At 43.7% G+C, this 16297-nt stretch overlaps 2 protein-coding genes across 7 annotated transcripts; one reads left to right on the top strand and one right to left on the bottom strand.

The window, feature by feature from the left end:
- Nucleotides 1–120: 120 nt before the first annotated feature.
- Nucleotides 121–5087, bottom strand: LOC128932049 (uncharacterized). Of its 2 annotated transcripts, XR_008481324.2 has the most exons (4): nucleotides 4471–5087; nucleotides 4152–4243; nucleotides 2127–2309; nucleotides 121–239 (listed from the first exon to the last, which is right to left on the bottom strand). XR_008481324.2 is itself a non-coding variant. In XM_054255407.2 (3 exons), the coding sequence occupies exons 1-3, from the start codon at nucleotides 4603–4605 to the stop codon at nucleotides 2225–2227; spliced, it is 312 nt and encodes a 103-aa protein (XP_054111382.1). In that variant the 5' UTR covers nucleotides 4606–5087; the 3' UTR covers nucleotides 2052–2224. The 2 variants fall into 2 exon arrangements, 1 of the variants encoding a protein (XP_054111382.1); XM_054255407.2 differs by lacking the exon at nucleotides 121–239 and having other exon boundaries at nucleotides 2052–2309.
- On the top strand, nucleotides 4521–16263 carry EPPIN (epididymal peptidase inhibitor). Of its 5 annotated transcripts, XR_013536359.1 has the most exons (5): nucleotides 4521–4655; nucleotides 6118–6249; nucleotides 10383–10586; nucleotides 11118–11313; nucleotides 12615–13718. XR_013536359.1 is itself a non-coding variant. In XM_017972071.5 (4 exons), the coding sequence occupies exons 1-4, from the start codon at nucleotides 4565–4567 to the stop codon at nucleotides 15182–15184; spliced, it is 543 nt and encodes a 180-aa protein (XP_017827560.2). In that variant the 5' UTR covers nucleotides 4521–4564; the 3' UTR covers nucleotides 15185–16263. The 5 variants fall into 5 exon arrangements, 4 of the variants coding, with proteins under 4 accessions (XP_017827560.2, XP_008994257.2, XP_017827561.2 ...); XM_017972071.5 differs by lacking the exons at nucleotides 11118–11313; nucleotides 12615–13718 and adding an exon at nucleotides 15033–16263 and having other exon boundaries at nucleotides 10419–10586; XM_008996009.5 differs by lacking the exon at nucleotides 12615–13718 and having other exon boundaries at nucleotides 10419–10586; nucleotides 11118–12531.
- The last annotated feature ends 34 nt before the right edge of the window (nucleotides 16264–16297 follow it).

The raw sequence follows: 16297 nt of genomic DNA, 5'->3' as shown, positions 1-16297 counted from the left end.
TTTTGTCTTATGTCCAACCACCTTGCCAAATTATCTTAAGTATCACAATATTGAATGATGTTACTTTAATTTTATATATAAACCCATCATCTTAAAATGAGGACATATTTGACTCTTTTTTCAACATATGACTTTATTTTCTTGTCTTCTTGTATTGTATAGAACCTTCAAAATAATAATGAAAATAAAGGCAATGGCATCCATCACTGTCCAGTTCCTTATTTTAAAGTCAATGGCTCCTACAATGTAAAAAGACATTTATTGCTGAATTTGGAATGAATAAGTTTTATTGCACTTAAATTTTCCCTTCCTTCCTTCCTTCCTTCCTTCCTTCCTTCCTTCCTTCCTTCCTTCCTTCCTTCCTTCCTTCTTTCCTTTTGACAGAGTTTTGCTCTTGGTGCCCAGCCTGGAGTGCAATGGCACGATCTTGGCTCACTGCAACCTCTGCCTCCTGGGTTCAAGAGATTCCCCTGCCTCAGCCTCCTGAGTAGCTGGGATTACAGGTGCCCACCACCATGCCTGGCTAATTTTTTGCATTTTTAGTAGAGACAGGGTTTCTCAATGTTGGCCAGGCTGGTTGCGAACTCCTGACCTCAGGTGATCCACCTGCCTCGGCCTCCCAAAGTGCTGGGATTACAGGTGAGAGCCACCATGCCCGGCCAATTATTTCCTTTTTAAGCTTATTTCCTATCAATTTATAGCTGCTACTAAAAATGACTGCTGAATTTTATCAAATTTGAACATACAGTCACATGATAATTTTTCTCTTCTAATTTGTTGGCATAATAACTTATTAAATTTTCTTGAGCCATCCTTGCATTCTTAATAAACTTAATTGCAATGTGTTATATCAATATACTTAGAATAGCCTTAATTGCAGTGTATTCTATCAATATATTATTGGTTCTTTTTAGCTAATAGTAAATTTTGAATTTTCACATCTATAGTCAAAAGAAAAATTGGTCTATGTTTTTATTTGTTTTTCTATTTGGGTCATATTACTTAAAAAACATGAGTATGGGAACTAACTGGGAAACATATCTCACTTTTCTATGATCTGAAATATTTTACATAATATATCAATTCTGTGTTTTTTGAAGGCTACCAAAATTCAGCTCCAAAAGCATCTAGGTCAGGTTCTTTCTAGTGGTATATTTTAAAATATTTCATCTTATTTTTCATCTATTTAAAATAGTGATTTTAAAATATTTCATCTTATTTTTCATGTGCAGGTTTTCTACCTCCTCTTCTGCAAATTTTGGTCTTTTGTATTTTGGTAAAATTAATCCATTTTTTCCTATATTTTCACATGTTTTACTTTAGAGTAGTATAAATTGTTCTCCATATAGTTCTTTTTATATCTTTAACTTTGGTTAGTGTTTTTACTTATACATTCATGTTTCTACCCACCTATTTACTTACTAACCATTCAATCCCATTACTCATCTATCCATTCACTCAACACATATGCAGATACCTAATCCCCACTCACCTATCCCTCCCATCCCTTCACTGACACACCTTTCAACTTAGTATTTGCCCACTCCATATGTCTATCCACTTACCCTTCTTACTCATCTTTCTTCTACAGACTTACTTGCCCATCCAGCCTTTAATTCATCTTCCTATTATTGACCTCTCTCCTTCCCCTTTATCTGCACACACACACACACACACACACACTCTTTCGTACCCATCAAAATACATATTCATAATTTCTATGCCTACCTCCCTCCATCCACCTACCAATGCACTCATCCACCTTTCATTCAAATGGCCTCCATCAATAGGTTCACCTATCCCATCACTACACTATCTATCCTTTTATTCAATCCAATCCACTTATTCACCAATCATCTACCCATCCATAATCCATGCATTCATGTACCCAAATATCCATGCTTCCCTCACTAATCCCTCTTCCTGTTCAACCATCTTCCCACTCATCACTCTACCAGCCACCCACCCACCCATCCACATATCTACCTACCTATTCACACACCTACCAATCCCCACCACCTACCTTGCTCATCCAGCAGGATGTACTGAGTGTTTGTTTTGAGCCTATTCATGTTTTAAGCACTACGTTCTAGACATAGACCTGTTTAATGGAGTTTGGAGCTTACTTGGTAGAGCAAATATGTAGGTTAATAATAGAATTAGAGGCAGAGGGAACACACAGGAAGCCAGTGACAGGGAATCAGTCCATGTGACAGGTCTTGGGCTAGTGAAAAAAGCAGGAGGTGCCAGGTAGAAGCTGGTCTTCTTGGTTCTCATTGGCGTCCCCTGTTCTGAGCACAGGATTGTTCCTGGAAGAGAATTGACACTGAGGCAGAGGTCAGACACCATGGCCCTCAATAGAGGGGATGACGCAAGGAGAGGCAAAACCTCAGATGAGTCCTTACCCAGCCTTCTCCAAAAAGTTATTGGAGAGCAGGGGCCCAAACCATGATTCATCCCAAGTCCCAAAGTCATCAATTTTATTTCACCTGGTTGGAAAGTGAGATGCTTGGATTGGGCCTGAAAATTAGGCAAGACAGAATGGAATGCAACAGCTACAAAGGTAGTTAATTTATTTTCAATAAAATTTAGGAAACAAATACAGCATTAATTAGGGATGCTGGGTACCATTTGGAAATTTACTGACTCTGTGGGTGTTCAGCCTCTGTCTCCACTAAAGACATCACTTCATTCCCTTGAACTCACCCTTCCTCTCTATCTTCAACTCTACAAGAAAACATATCCACGCCAACATCAGAACATGCCCGGGTGTCCTCTGGCAAGAACTTGTATGCTCAGCTCCCTCTTAGCCTTATTTCTGATGCTCACTTGCTGGGTGACATTTAATCAGCACCCGCACTTCTCTGGGCCTTATGATTCTCATCTAAAAAATGAGAAATGGGCTTGATGATCCCTCAGAGCCCTTCCACCTAGATATTCCAGTTTTCACTCCCTCCTGGGCTGAGTTTGTGAGAAGATGGGAAAAAAATAAGTGAAACAGAACTGCTTACAACATCTTACTTGTCCATTAGAAATTCTAGCCAGGCACCGTGGCTCATGCCTGTAATCCCAACATGTTGGGAGGCTTAGGTGGGCGAGTTGCTTGAGGGCAGGAGGTGGACACCATCCTGGCCAATAGGGCGATACCCAATCTCTACTAAAAATACAAAAATTAGCCGTGCATGATGGTGCATGCCTGTAATCCCAGCTACTCGGGAGGCTGAGGCACGAATTGCTTGAACCAGGGAGGTGGAGGTTTCATTGAGCCAAGATTGTGCCACTACACTCCAGCCTGGGTGACAGAGCAAGACTGTCTTTAAAAAAAAAGAAAAGAAAAGAAAAAAAGAAATTTGATTCACTAGTCTCTTTAAGTGAGATTGTGAAGTTGGTGGAATGTTCTTACGTGGGCTCTGTCTCTGATCCTAAATTTTGTGACCATATAGTCACTCTCTGATGATAAGGCTGTCTTTGGCCTCTGTCTGATGTAGGAAAACTTGGAGAACAAACTTGGCCCAAAAGGGCAACACCTAGTTAGAGAAGAAAACAGGAGCCCTAGGGATAACATTTACTCTATAAAGAGTGTCTTTCTCCTTTCTAGGACTGGCTGAGTGACCGGTGTAGATTCTGTGGCTGTAGGAAGGAGAGCTGCCCACGTTCTCCAGCACCTCTTTCCCACGGTTCCTCTACTAGCCCAGTTAGAATCCCGAAACGCTGCTGTGTTACCAAACTTTATTCCACTGCAGTCTCTCAGGCAAGTCCCTTTACTTCATAGTTCCTTAGACAACAAGGAGCTTGGGTTGATGGTTGAGGCTCCCTCTAAGCTTTGATATCCTCTCTTGCTCTCAAAGCAACACAACATTGAGAAACACTCTCTGAAGACTCTGCTGTTAGCCTGATTCCTCCTCTACACCCTGCTGTGTGGCAACATCTTTATTCTTTAGTCTTAGTCAAAGAATATGAGTGAACCAAATATAAAAGAGAGAAGGATGGGAGGAAACTACGGGAGAGGGAGAAAGGAGCACAGAGACCATGGGGAAAGAGAAACAGACACAGGCACAGGGAGGCACTGATAAACGATGAGATACCAAGAGACCAGCAGAGACACATTGTCAGAGACAAGCAGAAGGGGCGGGGTAGTAATGTGCACGTACGCTGGAAAATGAACGAAGAACGAGGACACTCCACTGCTCTCCAGGTTATCAAGATGAAGACCCATGATGGTGGCATTCCCTCTGAAGGTAGCCTGGAAAGTGGGAGACACACTTTGCCCACTCCCCAGGGTTGACTAGAGCCCCCAGCCCAGTGCAGCCTAGGTGTGTAAGGATCAAGATCCATTCAATCAAAAGACCCTTCCTCCCAAGCTGTGAGCTGGTGGTGGCGGGCGGAGGGGGCAGTTAGTCCCATTTGTGATCTTGGGAACTTAGTGTTCCCAGCAAGAAAGGGAGTGGCTGGCTTGTCTCCAGTTCTTACATCCAAGGTGCTGGCTACTGAAGGAATAGGCTGGGCCACAGCAGCTGAGCATTCCAAATTCTGGAACCAAAAGAAAGGCCAGTCTCTCTTCAGCATGGGATCTTCTGGACTTTTGAGCCTCTTGGTGCTATTCATCCTCTTAGTGAGTGTCCAGGGACCTGGTCTGACTGATTGGTTATTTGCCAGTAAGTATTGGGCCTCGGCCCTTGCGCTAGAGAGAGGGGAGTTTGCTGGGAGGAAGGATCAGGGAACAACTCTTCAGATCTGGGTTGCTTTCCACCATCTTAGCCGGGTCCCAGATTGGGAGAGGAGAGAGATATTTGTAAGCTCCCTTCTGTGGAAGACCCCTTCTGGGAATGCAGAACCCCCTACTGAGGTAATCCCCACTTTCAGCCCCTTTGAAGTGGAGAGTCTTTGTCAAGGAGGTGGAAGAGAGTCACAGAATGTAGCATTCAGGGTAAGCGCTACAGGAATCCAGGAAACCAAGAGTCCTTCTCCTTCCCCCACAAGCAAAACAGGCCCCTTTCTTGAGATGTCATCTCTAGCAACTTCTGGTTCTTTCAAATATAGTCCCGTAAAGCGTCCCTGTATCCCTAGGGGTTCCCTAACTTTGAGATAAAAGACAGCATCCAGAAGTCCCTTTTAACTTAAGACACTAATGTTCCATGACTATAATGTAACAATGATCATTGTTATCATGTGCTGAACACTCAGGAAGTAAGGATTTCTGAAAAGGGATTTCTAAAATAACAGAGGGATCTGGAGTCAGACTTAGTGGGTTCAAATCTTGGTAGCCATGTAATCTTGGGTAAGTTACTTAAATTTCGTGGGCCTCAGTTTCCCATCTGTAAAATGAGGATATAAACAGAACTTCCTTCATAGAGTGATTATCAAGATTGAATGAGATCATACATTTAAAATGCTTAGAAGAGTGCTTGGCTTGGAAGAGTACTTAACAAATGTTAGTTAATACGACTGTGCATCTGTTACAATGAATAGAGCTTTATATACTGTCTCATTGCTTTCTCACAACTCCTTAAGGACAAAATGATTTTACGGATGATGAAACCAAGGTTCAGAGAGGGTCAGAATTCAGACCAAGAGTCAGAATTCAAAATCTAAACTGGCTCCTGGGTAAGTGATACTAATCGCTGTATAATATCACCACCTAGAGGAACTTCCAAACATTGATTCTTCAACGAGGCCCCAAAACATCACATCAGCTTAATCCAGTGGCCCGCAGTGGGGCGATTTTGCCTTCCAGGGGAACTTTGCAGACCCTGGAGATATTTTTGGTTGTTACAACCAGCAGGTGCTACTGGAGTCTGATGGAAAGAGGCCTGGAATGCTGCTGAACATCCTACAATGCCCAGTTCAGCCCCCCAGACAGAGTTATCCAGCCCAAATATCACTGGTGTTTGAGATGGGATGGAGCTGGGGGGATGGGAAGAGAGGGAGGAGTGGTCAGGAGGGAGCAGGTGTGTAGGCCGTAGGGAAGTGAGTGAGGCCGCCTTGAGGAAAAGAACTCCTGGAGGGGAGCAAACTGGAAGCAAACTTCCCTGACTCTCCAGAATTGCCTGTGTCTGGCAAAGCGGGGAGACACTGTGCTCGCCAAGGCTCACGGGTGTAAAACGGCTCCTTCCCTAGAGAGATGTCCCAGAATCAAAGAAGAATGTGCATTCAAAGAAAGGGATGTGTGTACAAAGGACAGACAATGCCAGGACAACAAGAAGTGTTGTGTCTTCAGCTGCGGAAAAAAATGTTTTGATGTCAAACAAGGTAATATTCAGAGCCTCAGAATAACCACCCCCTCCTCCCCATATCCTCGCCTTCTGCCTTCCTGGGCTGGCTTTGTCCTGTTGTTACTGAGGAATGGTCTCTGGCAAAATTGCTGGACTTGGAAGACCTGCGATTTAGATTCATCCCTGTGCCAAATATGGTGTGTGACAATAGTAATGACCTTATCCTATCTGGTAATGTTTGAGACTCAGTTTCAAACATTACTTGATAGGATAAGGTCATTCTTATCTCCACCAAAACAAATGAGTGGTGAAGGAGTGGGATTGAAACAGATTTTTTTTGGCTATTTGGTTACCTGTTACTTTTATAATTTTTTGAGCCTCCACTTGGCCATCGTTGCCCTAACATATACCAACATTGTTGCTGCAAGTGATACATTAAGCAATTTATATTTCCCAGCTCTTTTGTATGGAGTGGCCACCTCTCTGACTACACACATCCAGCTTTGCACCAAAATCCCTCTCCTGACTGCTCCAGAACGGAGGGTTTTCCCCTTCTGCTGCATCTTAATTTCATGCCCATCTCCCTGGGATGTGAAAAGACTATCAAAGATTCTTTTTTCATTCATTTAACAAATATCTGTTGAGTGCCTCTGAGACCCAATTTAGGATTTGATCTGCTCAGCGTGGTCAGGGAGGTTGCGATTGCCTTCTCTGAGAGAGCGAATCTGGAGTTGAGTTGAGAAAGATGGGTAACATTTTAGGCAAAAAGTGGTGGAAGGGTTTTCCAAGCACAGGGAGTAGCATCCACAAGGCTCAATGGTGGGGCCTGGGGAGGCCAGAATGCAGAGTGAACATGAGCATGGTACAAGGAAAACAGGTCCTGGATGAGCAGAGATCAAACAATTCAGGTATGGTGGGCACTCTTTCAGATGAAAGAGTCTTGCCTTGATCCTAAGGGCCATGGCAATCCACCAAGGTGGGCCAGTCACATGACCATGTTCATACTACATCTATAGAGTTTAAAATAGGAGGAACACAGTTTCTTTTTTCTTTTTTTTATTGCTTTTTAGGTTTTGGGGTACATGTGCAGAACATGCAAGATAGTTGCCTAGGTACACACGTGGCAGTGTGTTTTGCTGCCTTCCTCCCCTTCACCCACATTTGGCATTTCTCCCCATGCTATCCTTCCCCAGCTCCCCCACCCGCTGTCCCTCCCCTATTCCCCTCAACAGATCTCAGTGTGTAGTGCTCCCTTCCCTGTGTCCACGTGTTCTCATTGTTCATCACCCGCCTATGAGTGAGAATATGCGGTATTTCATTTTCTGTTCTTGTGTCAGTTTGCTGAGAATGATGTTCTCCAGATTCATCCATGTCCCTAAAAAGGACATGAACTCAGCATTTTTGATTGCTGCATAATATTCCATGGTGTATATGTGCCACATTTTCCCAGTCCAGTCTATCGTCGATGGGCATTTGGGTTGGTTCCAGGTCTTTGCTATTGTAAACAGTGCTGCAATGAACATTCGTGTGCATGTGTCCTTATAGTAGAACGATTTATAGTCCTTTGGATATATACCCAGTAATGGAATTGCTGGGTCAAATGGAATTTCTATTTCTAGGTCCTTGAGGAATCGCCACACTGTCTTCCACAATGGTTGAACTAATTTACACTCCCACCAACAGTGTAAAAGTGTTCCTATTTCTCCACATCCTCTCCAGCATCTGTTGTCTCCAGATTTTTTAATGATCGCCATTCTAACTGGTGTGAGGTGGTATCTCAATGTGGTTTTGATTTGCATCTCTCTAATGATCAGTGATGATGAGCATTTTTTCATGTTTGTTGGCCTCATGTATGTCTTCTTTTGTAAAGTGTCTGTTCATATCCTTTGCCCATTTTTGAATGGGCTTGTTTTTTCCTGTAAATCTGTTTGAGTTCTTTGTAAATTCTGGATATCAGCCCTTTGTCAGATGGGTAAACTACAAAGATTTTTTTCCCATTCTGTCGGTTGCCGATTCACTCTAGTGACTGTTTCTTTTGCCATGCAGAAGCTGTGGAGTTTGATTAGGTCCCATTTGTCTATTTTGGCTTTTGTTGCCAATGCTTTTGGTGTTTTGTTCATGAAGTCCTTGCCTACTCCTATGTCCTGAATGGTTTTGCCTAGATTTTCTTCTAGAGTTTTTATGGTGCCGCGCCTTATGTTTAAGTCTTTAATCCATCTGGAGTTAATTTTGGTGTAAGGTGTCAGGAAGGGGTCCAGTTTCTGCTTTCTGCACATGGCTAGCCAGTTTTCACAACACCATTTATTAAATAGGGAGTCCTTTCCCCGTTGCTTGTTTTTGTCAGGTTTATCAAAGATTGTATGGTTGTAGATATGTTGTGTTGACTCCGATGCCTCGGAACAGAGTTTCTTAAAGGACTTCTGGATGATAGAAATGGTGGCCAGAAATAGAGGTAGCTGAGGGGATGAAGCAGAGTAGGATGTGCTTGAAAGGTACATGGGAGGTAAAGTAAACAGGACTTGACAGAAGTAAAGTGGGCAGGTCGGGGGTTAAGTCACTCGTGCCAGCAGGTAAGGATTCTGAATGCAGACATCCTGAATTCAACTCTTATCTCCAGTTTGTACCAGTCTTTTTGTCTAGGATAAGTTCACAACTTTCCCTCACTGTGCCTCAGTTTCCTCAGATAATAAAGGGATCAGTGTAAAAGGTTATTTTGAGAATCAGAAAAATTGATCTGCATGATGTGCTTAGAGCAATGACTGGCACATAATAGCCACCTGATAACCTATTCTCTTGTTTGTAATTCTTGGCTGGGGTCTCCTAAATAGCAGAGATCATGCCTTTTCTCTGTTCCTAGAAGCACTGAGCACATATGGTGCTCAATGAATGATTTATTCATTTCAGATCAGGATACATTTTCTTTTACCCTCAACATTCCATAAAGTTCTGTGCTGTACCAGGCTACCTGTTAGGCATTGGGAGGCCAAGATGAAAGCAGACACACTAGAAACCCACTAGAAACTCACTGCTCACTAGAAACTCACAGCCTCAGTGAAGAGACCGAAGATATAAATAAATAAATAATGAATGCACAAGATTCTGAAGCAAGGTGTGGTGGTGGGGAATGTAGAATGGAGTCAAGGGAGACATCACAGCAGTTGATGTCTGAGAAAAGTTTTGAAGGAAGAAGAGGAGTGTCACTGTGAGCAGTGCAAAGGGATGGAGGTATGGGGTAGTGTGTTGAATATTGCTGGAGCATGTGGCTCGGAGGGTTCTGTGGCAGGGGAGGAGGCCAGCATCACCTGGAGCCAGGCAATGAAGGGTCCTGTGGGTCATGTGAGGACATGGTCATGAAGTCAAGGTAGGTCCTATCTGTGGAATGGCATGATGAGCCTGGCTTTCAGATCCATCAGATCCTTTTCTCTCGTGGGAAGCACGAAGGATTGATCGGAGGGTCCAGGACTGGAGGCAGGGGGATCAATCTGAGGTTATCTCAATAGCCCAGGCATGAGACACTGAGGCTTGTATTAAAGAGACTGGCAGAGAGGTGAACTATTAGGAGGTAAGAATCAACAGGACCTAATTTCTTAGCAGTGGAGATTTACTCATATGGAACTGTGTAAGCATAATTTAGTTGGGACTTGTATTTGCTTGCTAAAATTGCTATAACAAAGCACCATTGACTGAGTGGCTTAAACAACAGAAATGTATGGTCTCACAGTTCCTCAGAAGTCCGAGATCAAGGTGTCAGCATGGTTGGTTCCTTGTCAGGGTTATGGGGAAGAAGGATATTCCATTCCTCTCCCCTAGCTTCTGGTGGGTTGAAGGCAATCTTTGGTGCTCCTTGGCTTATAGACACATCACCCCAATCTCTGCCTTCACATTCATGTGGTATTCTTCCAGCTTGTCTACCTCTATCCAAATTTACTGTTTTTATAAGGACATCGGTCATACAGGGTACATTTTAGTCTGACCTCATTTTAACTAATTACACCTGCAACAACCCTGTCTCTAGGGATACAGCTGCCCACTCTGGGGTCTCCTTGCAAATGTGTGCAATATGTCAGTGGAGCTGTACTCCTGCTGTGTGACAAGGGAAAGGAGCCAATTCCAGTTTCATCTATAGAGGTTTTCAGGGAGAATAATAACACCTGTTTATTTCTGGAGTAGGCGCTCTGAGTTTTCAACTCTGGAGTCTCTCTGCAGATGTATGCGAAATGCCAAAAGAAACTGGCCCCTGCATGGCTTTTTTTCGTCGTTGGTGGTATGACAAGAAAAATGATACTTGCTCCATCTTTATCTATGGTGGCTGCCAGGGAAACAATAACAACTTCCAATCCAAAACCAACTGCCTGAACACCTGCAAGAAAAAACGTGAGTCCTAGGGGCCCCACTCTTTCGTCTTCTCCAGTGCCAGGCTGGGAGGTCTGGGTGTTGGCTGGTCATTCCGGACAGCTACATCTTTGGCAGACCTGGTGCTGACAGAACCAGCTCCAATCGGGAGATCAGAATGCACCTGGCAAAGGGACAGACAAAGTTACTTTCTGGGAACTGAGGATGAGAGGGATGTAGAAGTAATCAATGTTGGCAAGTATGAGGGGAGTTAGGAGGGGTAGAGGAAGGGTACGGAAGTGGTGAAATCCCAGAGATGAACTGCAGAAGAGGTGCAGGACGTTAAACCTAGATGTGTTGACCAACCAACCCTTCCAAGCCATCAGTGTCCTCAATACAACTCTTTGCCAGCAATTCCTATTCATTTTTCCTTGAAGAAGTTGGAGAACTCCCCAAAGAAAACCCACTTCTTTTCAGTATCTTTCTGTGAAAAGATGTATAAACGTAACTTCAACCTCCAAAGATAAGCTGAACCCAAGATGCTCAACTGTTTCTGTCCTACGTTCTCTACAGGTGTTCCCTGAATGGATAAAGATGCGCTGGAAGAACCACCAGAATGTGGCTCATGCTCTGAAGACTGTCTGTGTACCTGACTGATGCTCTAGATTAACTTCCAGTTTCACTCTCAGCATTCCGAGATCTGAGCCTTTCCTGAAACAGAAGCCCTGCACCTACCTCCTCTTCCCCAGTCTGCCTCTTTTGATGCACAGTATCCTTCTGTTTTGATTTCATCTTTATGCCCCCTTTATCTCCAACTTCTAGAGCTCCCAGTTTATACTGTGTCACTCTCCATTTTCTCCAATCAACCACTTGATGAAGTGCTGTGCTGAGTAACTGACATATTTTTGGCACATTGCACTTGTAGACTAAGGGATCACTGAGGCATCTGGTGACATCATTCAAGGGAGTAAAGACAATCAGAACTTTGAAGAGTTGTGAGCTCCAGGGATACTGTTACTGTTATATACCCCTGTTTCTACAAAAGATTGTAAAATCCTTTTTAGGCAAGGGCCCAAGGACAATGACTTAGTTTGGATCCTCTAGAAATGAACCCTTGGAAAAGGGAATGGGTGCGGGTAGTTTGTTCGGGAGACCTCCCAAGACATACGGGATGGGGGAGTAGGATGAGTAATTCAGGGAAGAGAGAAGAGCTGGTTATCACTGTGGCTCAGCCCAACTGGGGACGTTTTAAAGAATCATGTTAAACAGATTTCCACATTTTCTTTTAAAACTGGATATTAAGCCCACATGCCCCTGATGCTTTCCCTCCCCCCGCCCCCCTCAACAGGCCACAGTGTATGTTTTTCCCCTCCCAACGTCCATACGTTCTCGTTGTTCACCTCCCACTTACAAGTGAGAACTGGCAGTGTTTAGTTTTCTGTTCCTGTGTTAGTTTGCTGAGGATAATGGCTTCCAGCTTTATCCATGTCCCTGCAAAGGATGTGAACTCATTCTTTTTTATGGCTGCATAGTATTCCATAGTATATATGCACTACATTTCCTTTATCCAGTCTATCATTGATGGACATCTGGGTTGATTCCATATCTTTGCTATTGTAAATAGTGCTGCAATGAGCATATGCATGCATGTATCTTTGTAGCAGAAGGATTTATATTCTTTTGGGTATATACCCAGTAATGAGATTGCTGAGTCAAATGGTATTTCCGGTTGTAAATCTTTAAGGAATCATCACACTGTCTTCCACAATGGTTGGACTAATTTACATTCTTGCCAACAGTGTAAAAGCATTCGTATTTCTCCACAGCTTTGCCAGCATCTGTTGTTTCTTGACTTTTTAATAATTACCATTCTGACTGGCATGAGATGGTGCCTCACTGGGGTTTTGATTTGCATTTCTCTGATGATCAGTGATGTTGAGCTTTTTTTCATATGTTTGTTGGCTGCATAAATGTCTTCTTTTGAGAAGTGTCTGTTCATGTTCTTTGCCCACTTTTCAATTTTTTTTTCTTGTAAATTTGTTTAAGTTCCTTATAGATTCTGAATATCAGATCACAAATTTTCTTAATCTGTCTCCTGTGATGGGAAGCTAAGCTATTTGTTCACTGGCTCCCAATGCCCACTGGATGTCAGAGATGCTAAATCCCTTTCTCTTTCAGACTTTTATGCATGCAAGGTATGCAAGCTCCCAAGGGCCCAGAGAAAACCCACAGCAGAAAAGTAGGGACTAATTTTGGAGGTAGGAGGCTGTCAATGTGCATTGGCTATTAGTTAGCCATAAACAGGAATGAATTGGCTATTAGTAAGCCATCCTGCAGAGATGCTTTCATTACCCACAGTCCTTTGCCAGATGGGACTGATGCCCAGGTAACTGGCTCCTCACCTCACTCGGGCCTATACCAAGGATATAAAATTTGGTGCAGATGCTCAAGCCTTAATGCTTCAAGGTGTGACTTTTTATCCAATGCTATAGCTGTGACAACAGGGACAAAGGGAGAACAGAGTTAGAGAAGTCCCAAAGTAACAAAAGATGTTTTGACTGTTGCAAAATCAACTGACTTAAAGGATAAATATAACTGATCTTTACATACAAAAGAAGAGAGAGGCAAGTGAAAGGCAGGGAGAAAGATTCAGACAGACAGAGACTCACTGAAAAAGAGAAAAAGGCACAGAGTAAAAAACATTGAGATACAAAAAAGAGAAGAAACTGAGTGAGAAAAATAAAACACAAGGATAGACATGTCAGGAGAAGAGTGAAATTCGAAAGAAGTAAGAGAACTAGCATACTCTTAACCTTCAAACGCCCCCTGGGAAATGGAAGACTCTCGAGTTAAACACCCCCTTCTGCTAAGGGAGCCTAGAAAGCCCAAGACAAGATGTGCCTTCTTTCCTTGGTAGGCTAGAGAGCCTCCAATTGCTGAGGATTGGAAACCGCCTATGAAGCCCCACCTTCCCCCAGGGTAGGCACCAGCTAGTCACACTGATGGCCTCAGGGATCTGGTGTTCCTGATGAAGGGAGTCTGCCTGGCTTATCTCCAGGGCTGTCTCTTGGAGTGCTGGGCCACACCAGTGCAGGCAAAGTGCAGAGGTAGGAGCAGCTGAGCAGCCTTTCTTAATTTTGGTGCCATCAGCCAGGTCAGTACTTCCTAACATGGGACTCTCAGGATTTCTGCCAATCCTGGTACCATTCATCCTTCTAGGGGATGTCCAGAGACCTGGGCACGCTGAAGGGTCCTTTTGGGGTAAGTATTGGGAACTCAGTCCTTGCAGTGGAGAAAGGAAACTCAGTGAGAAGGAAGGAATAAAGAATAATTTTGCAGATGAGGAATTATTTTCTCCATCTCTGCCTGGAGTTCCAGGTGGGAAATAGGGGAGCTATCTGGAGTCTCTCGGTAAGAGACTCACTTGGTGAATATAGGCACCTGAATCTGGGGCAACTGACTCCTTGCTGCCATTCCAAAGAGTTCTTCCTGGAGGTGCCTGGACCTAGAGCTCATGAAATGGAATAAGAAGGAGTGGTAAGCCCAAGGAAGTTTCCCGTAAGGAAAACAGGCCACTCCCTACAATACCACCTGTGTCAGCTTCCAGATGTTCTCACTGCAGCCCCCACACCCATAGTCACAGAGGACCCTAGACTTTGGGATACAGAATGGCCTCCAGAAGTCCCTTGGAATGCTGAAATGTGAAGACCCACAATTAGCAGCTCAATATACTGAGCACGAAAATTGTGGTTGAAAGTGAGCACGCAGGAGCCACACATTGCAGGTTCAAATCCTGGCTCTGCCCATGAGTAGCTGTGTGACCTTGGCAAATTCATATAATCCCCTTATGCTTCCAGTTTCTCTGTTTATAAAATGTGAATATTAGCAGTACTTACCCATAAATTTGTAATGAGGATTAAGGACAAAAGGCCAGCACACAGTAGGGGCATCATCCATGTTACTCACTGGTATGTTATGTTATATTGCCCCAGGCAATTTGACAATGGCTTTTCAAACTGTGTTGCTGCATTAGTCTTCAAAGCAACCCTATGGACCAATGAGAAAATCAGGGCTCAGAGAGAGTGCCTGGCACATCAAGGGTTGCACAGAATTCAAAAGGCCAGCTCTCTGATGCCAGAAGTGTTCATCTCAATCATTGAGAGTCATAGCGCCTCCTGGGGGAGCAACCAAGCATAGCAAGGGCTGAGTGACCAGATCGTCTCAGAGGAATGTGACTTTCTCTCAGGAACCTCGTAGATGGTGTGGCTAGAGGGTAGGGGTTGGTTTAGGGATCCGATGGTGTGTTGTTATGGGGTTGGGGATGTGGGCAGTCTTTCGAAATTCCTGAGCCCCCTGAGGGCCACTGTCTTCTGGGGACAGGTGAAGTGGAAACAAGGTTTTCTAACTCTGCAGTGGTGCCCTGGGTCTGGGGAGGCGGAGCACTGGCTCCTTTAAGGCCTCGAAAGAATATATCTTCCCCTCTTTTAGATCTATGTCCCAAAATCCCAGTGAGATGCCCAATGGATGAAATAGACCACTGTACCAAACGCAGAGATGGCCCGGAAAACATGAAGTGTTGCATGTACAGTGGTGGAAAGAAATGTGTAGCTCTCACAAAAAGTAACTCAGATACTTTCTGAATTACCCAATGTCCTCATCTCCTACACCCACCTGCACTGCACTAACTCTCCTGGTTCACTGATGGCTGGTCTCTGACCAAGAGTCTACGTATGTCTTCTACTTGACACAAATCTACCAGTCTTGGACTTGGGAGACATGATTTTATTTCATTTTTTCCCCTATTTTGATACGTGATGTGAACAATGTAGTTTTCCTTTCTGGGCCTCAGTTTCCCTATCCATAAGACAGGTGTTGATATTAGACAACATGGTCTTTTGGCTACTCTTCAGTGATTCTCGAGATGCCAAGTAGTCACTGAAGTCTCATCAAATGCCAACATTGTGTCAGGTTATGTGTTAGCTATAAGAGATAAATATATAATACGTATTTCCTGTTTTTTTTTTTTTTCTCCACGTTTCTCTGTCTATATAAATCCAGGATGTCTTCCTTGACCACCTTAGACTGCCTACACTCTTTCTTCTCTGTCCATATGACTGGGCTCTAAAGAAGACCTTCAAAGACTATTCATCCATTCTATTCATTCAACAAACATTGATTGGTTCCCTGACACCCATGATGAGTTCCACTTGCTCATTGTGGCCAGGAAGATCAGAAAAGGTTTTTCTGGGAAAGGGATCCATGATTTAAGATCTGCAAGATGAGTACTTAGACCAAAAATGGTACAAAATACCCTTTCAGGCACAGGTAATAGCATGTGCAAAGGCTCTGTGGCAGGAGGTAGCATGTTCAGGCCTAGAAAGACTGGAAAGCAGAGAGGGAGGAAGAGATGAGAAAGAGGAAGCTGGTAGTGTGTATTCAGGGCAACTTGAATCTGCACTCCCAGACGGCCATCCTCAAGTTTTGGGCTCAAATAAACTCTCTACTTAACCATATGTTCTGAATCTTGTTACTTAAGGTTGACATGCTTATCAAGACAATAACTAGGTTTTCAGTGCTTTGACAAAACATCGGATGTGTGGCCTTCTGGCCAAGCACCTGTGGTTTCATATTGTTCAAGCATTTGTTGCATCCCTAGGGATTGCAGCTCTATATAAGCTCGCTGTTGCTGAACCAAGAAATGAGGCATACACAGATTTCGACAGAAATTGTAATTCTAGAACAGATTTTGAAGA

The sequence above is a fragment of the Callithrix jacchus genome, chromosome 5, assembly GCF_049354715.1.
Source record: "Callithrix jacchus isolate 240 chromosome 5, calJac240_pri, whole genome shotgun sequence".
Classification (NCBI taxonomy): domain Eukaryota; kingdom Metazoa; phylum Chordata; class Mammalia; order Primates; family Cebidae; genus Callithrix; species Callithrix jacchus.
Note: the sequence above shows the minus strand (reverse complement) of the source record. Positions and strands in the feature narration are given on the sequence as shown.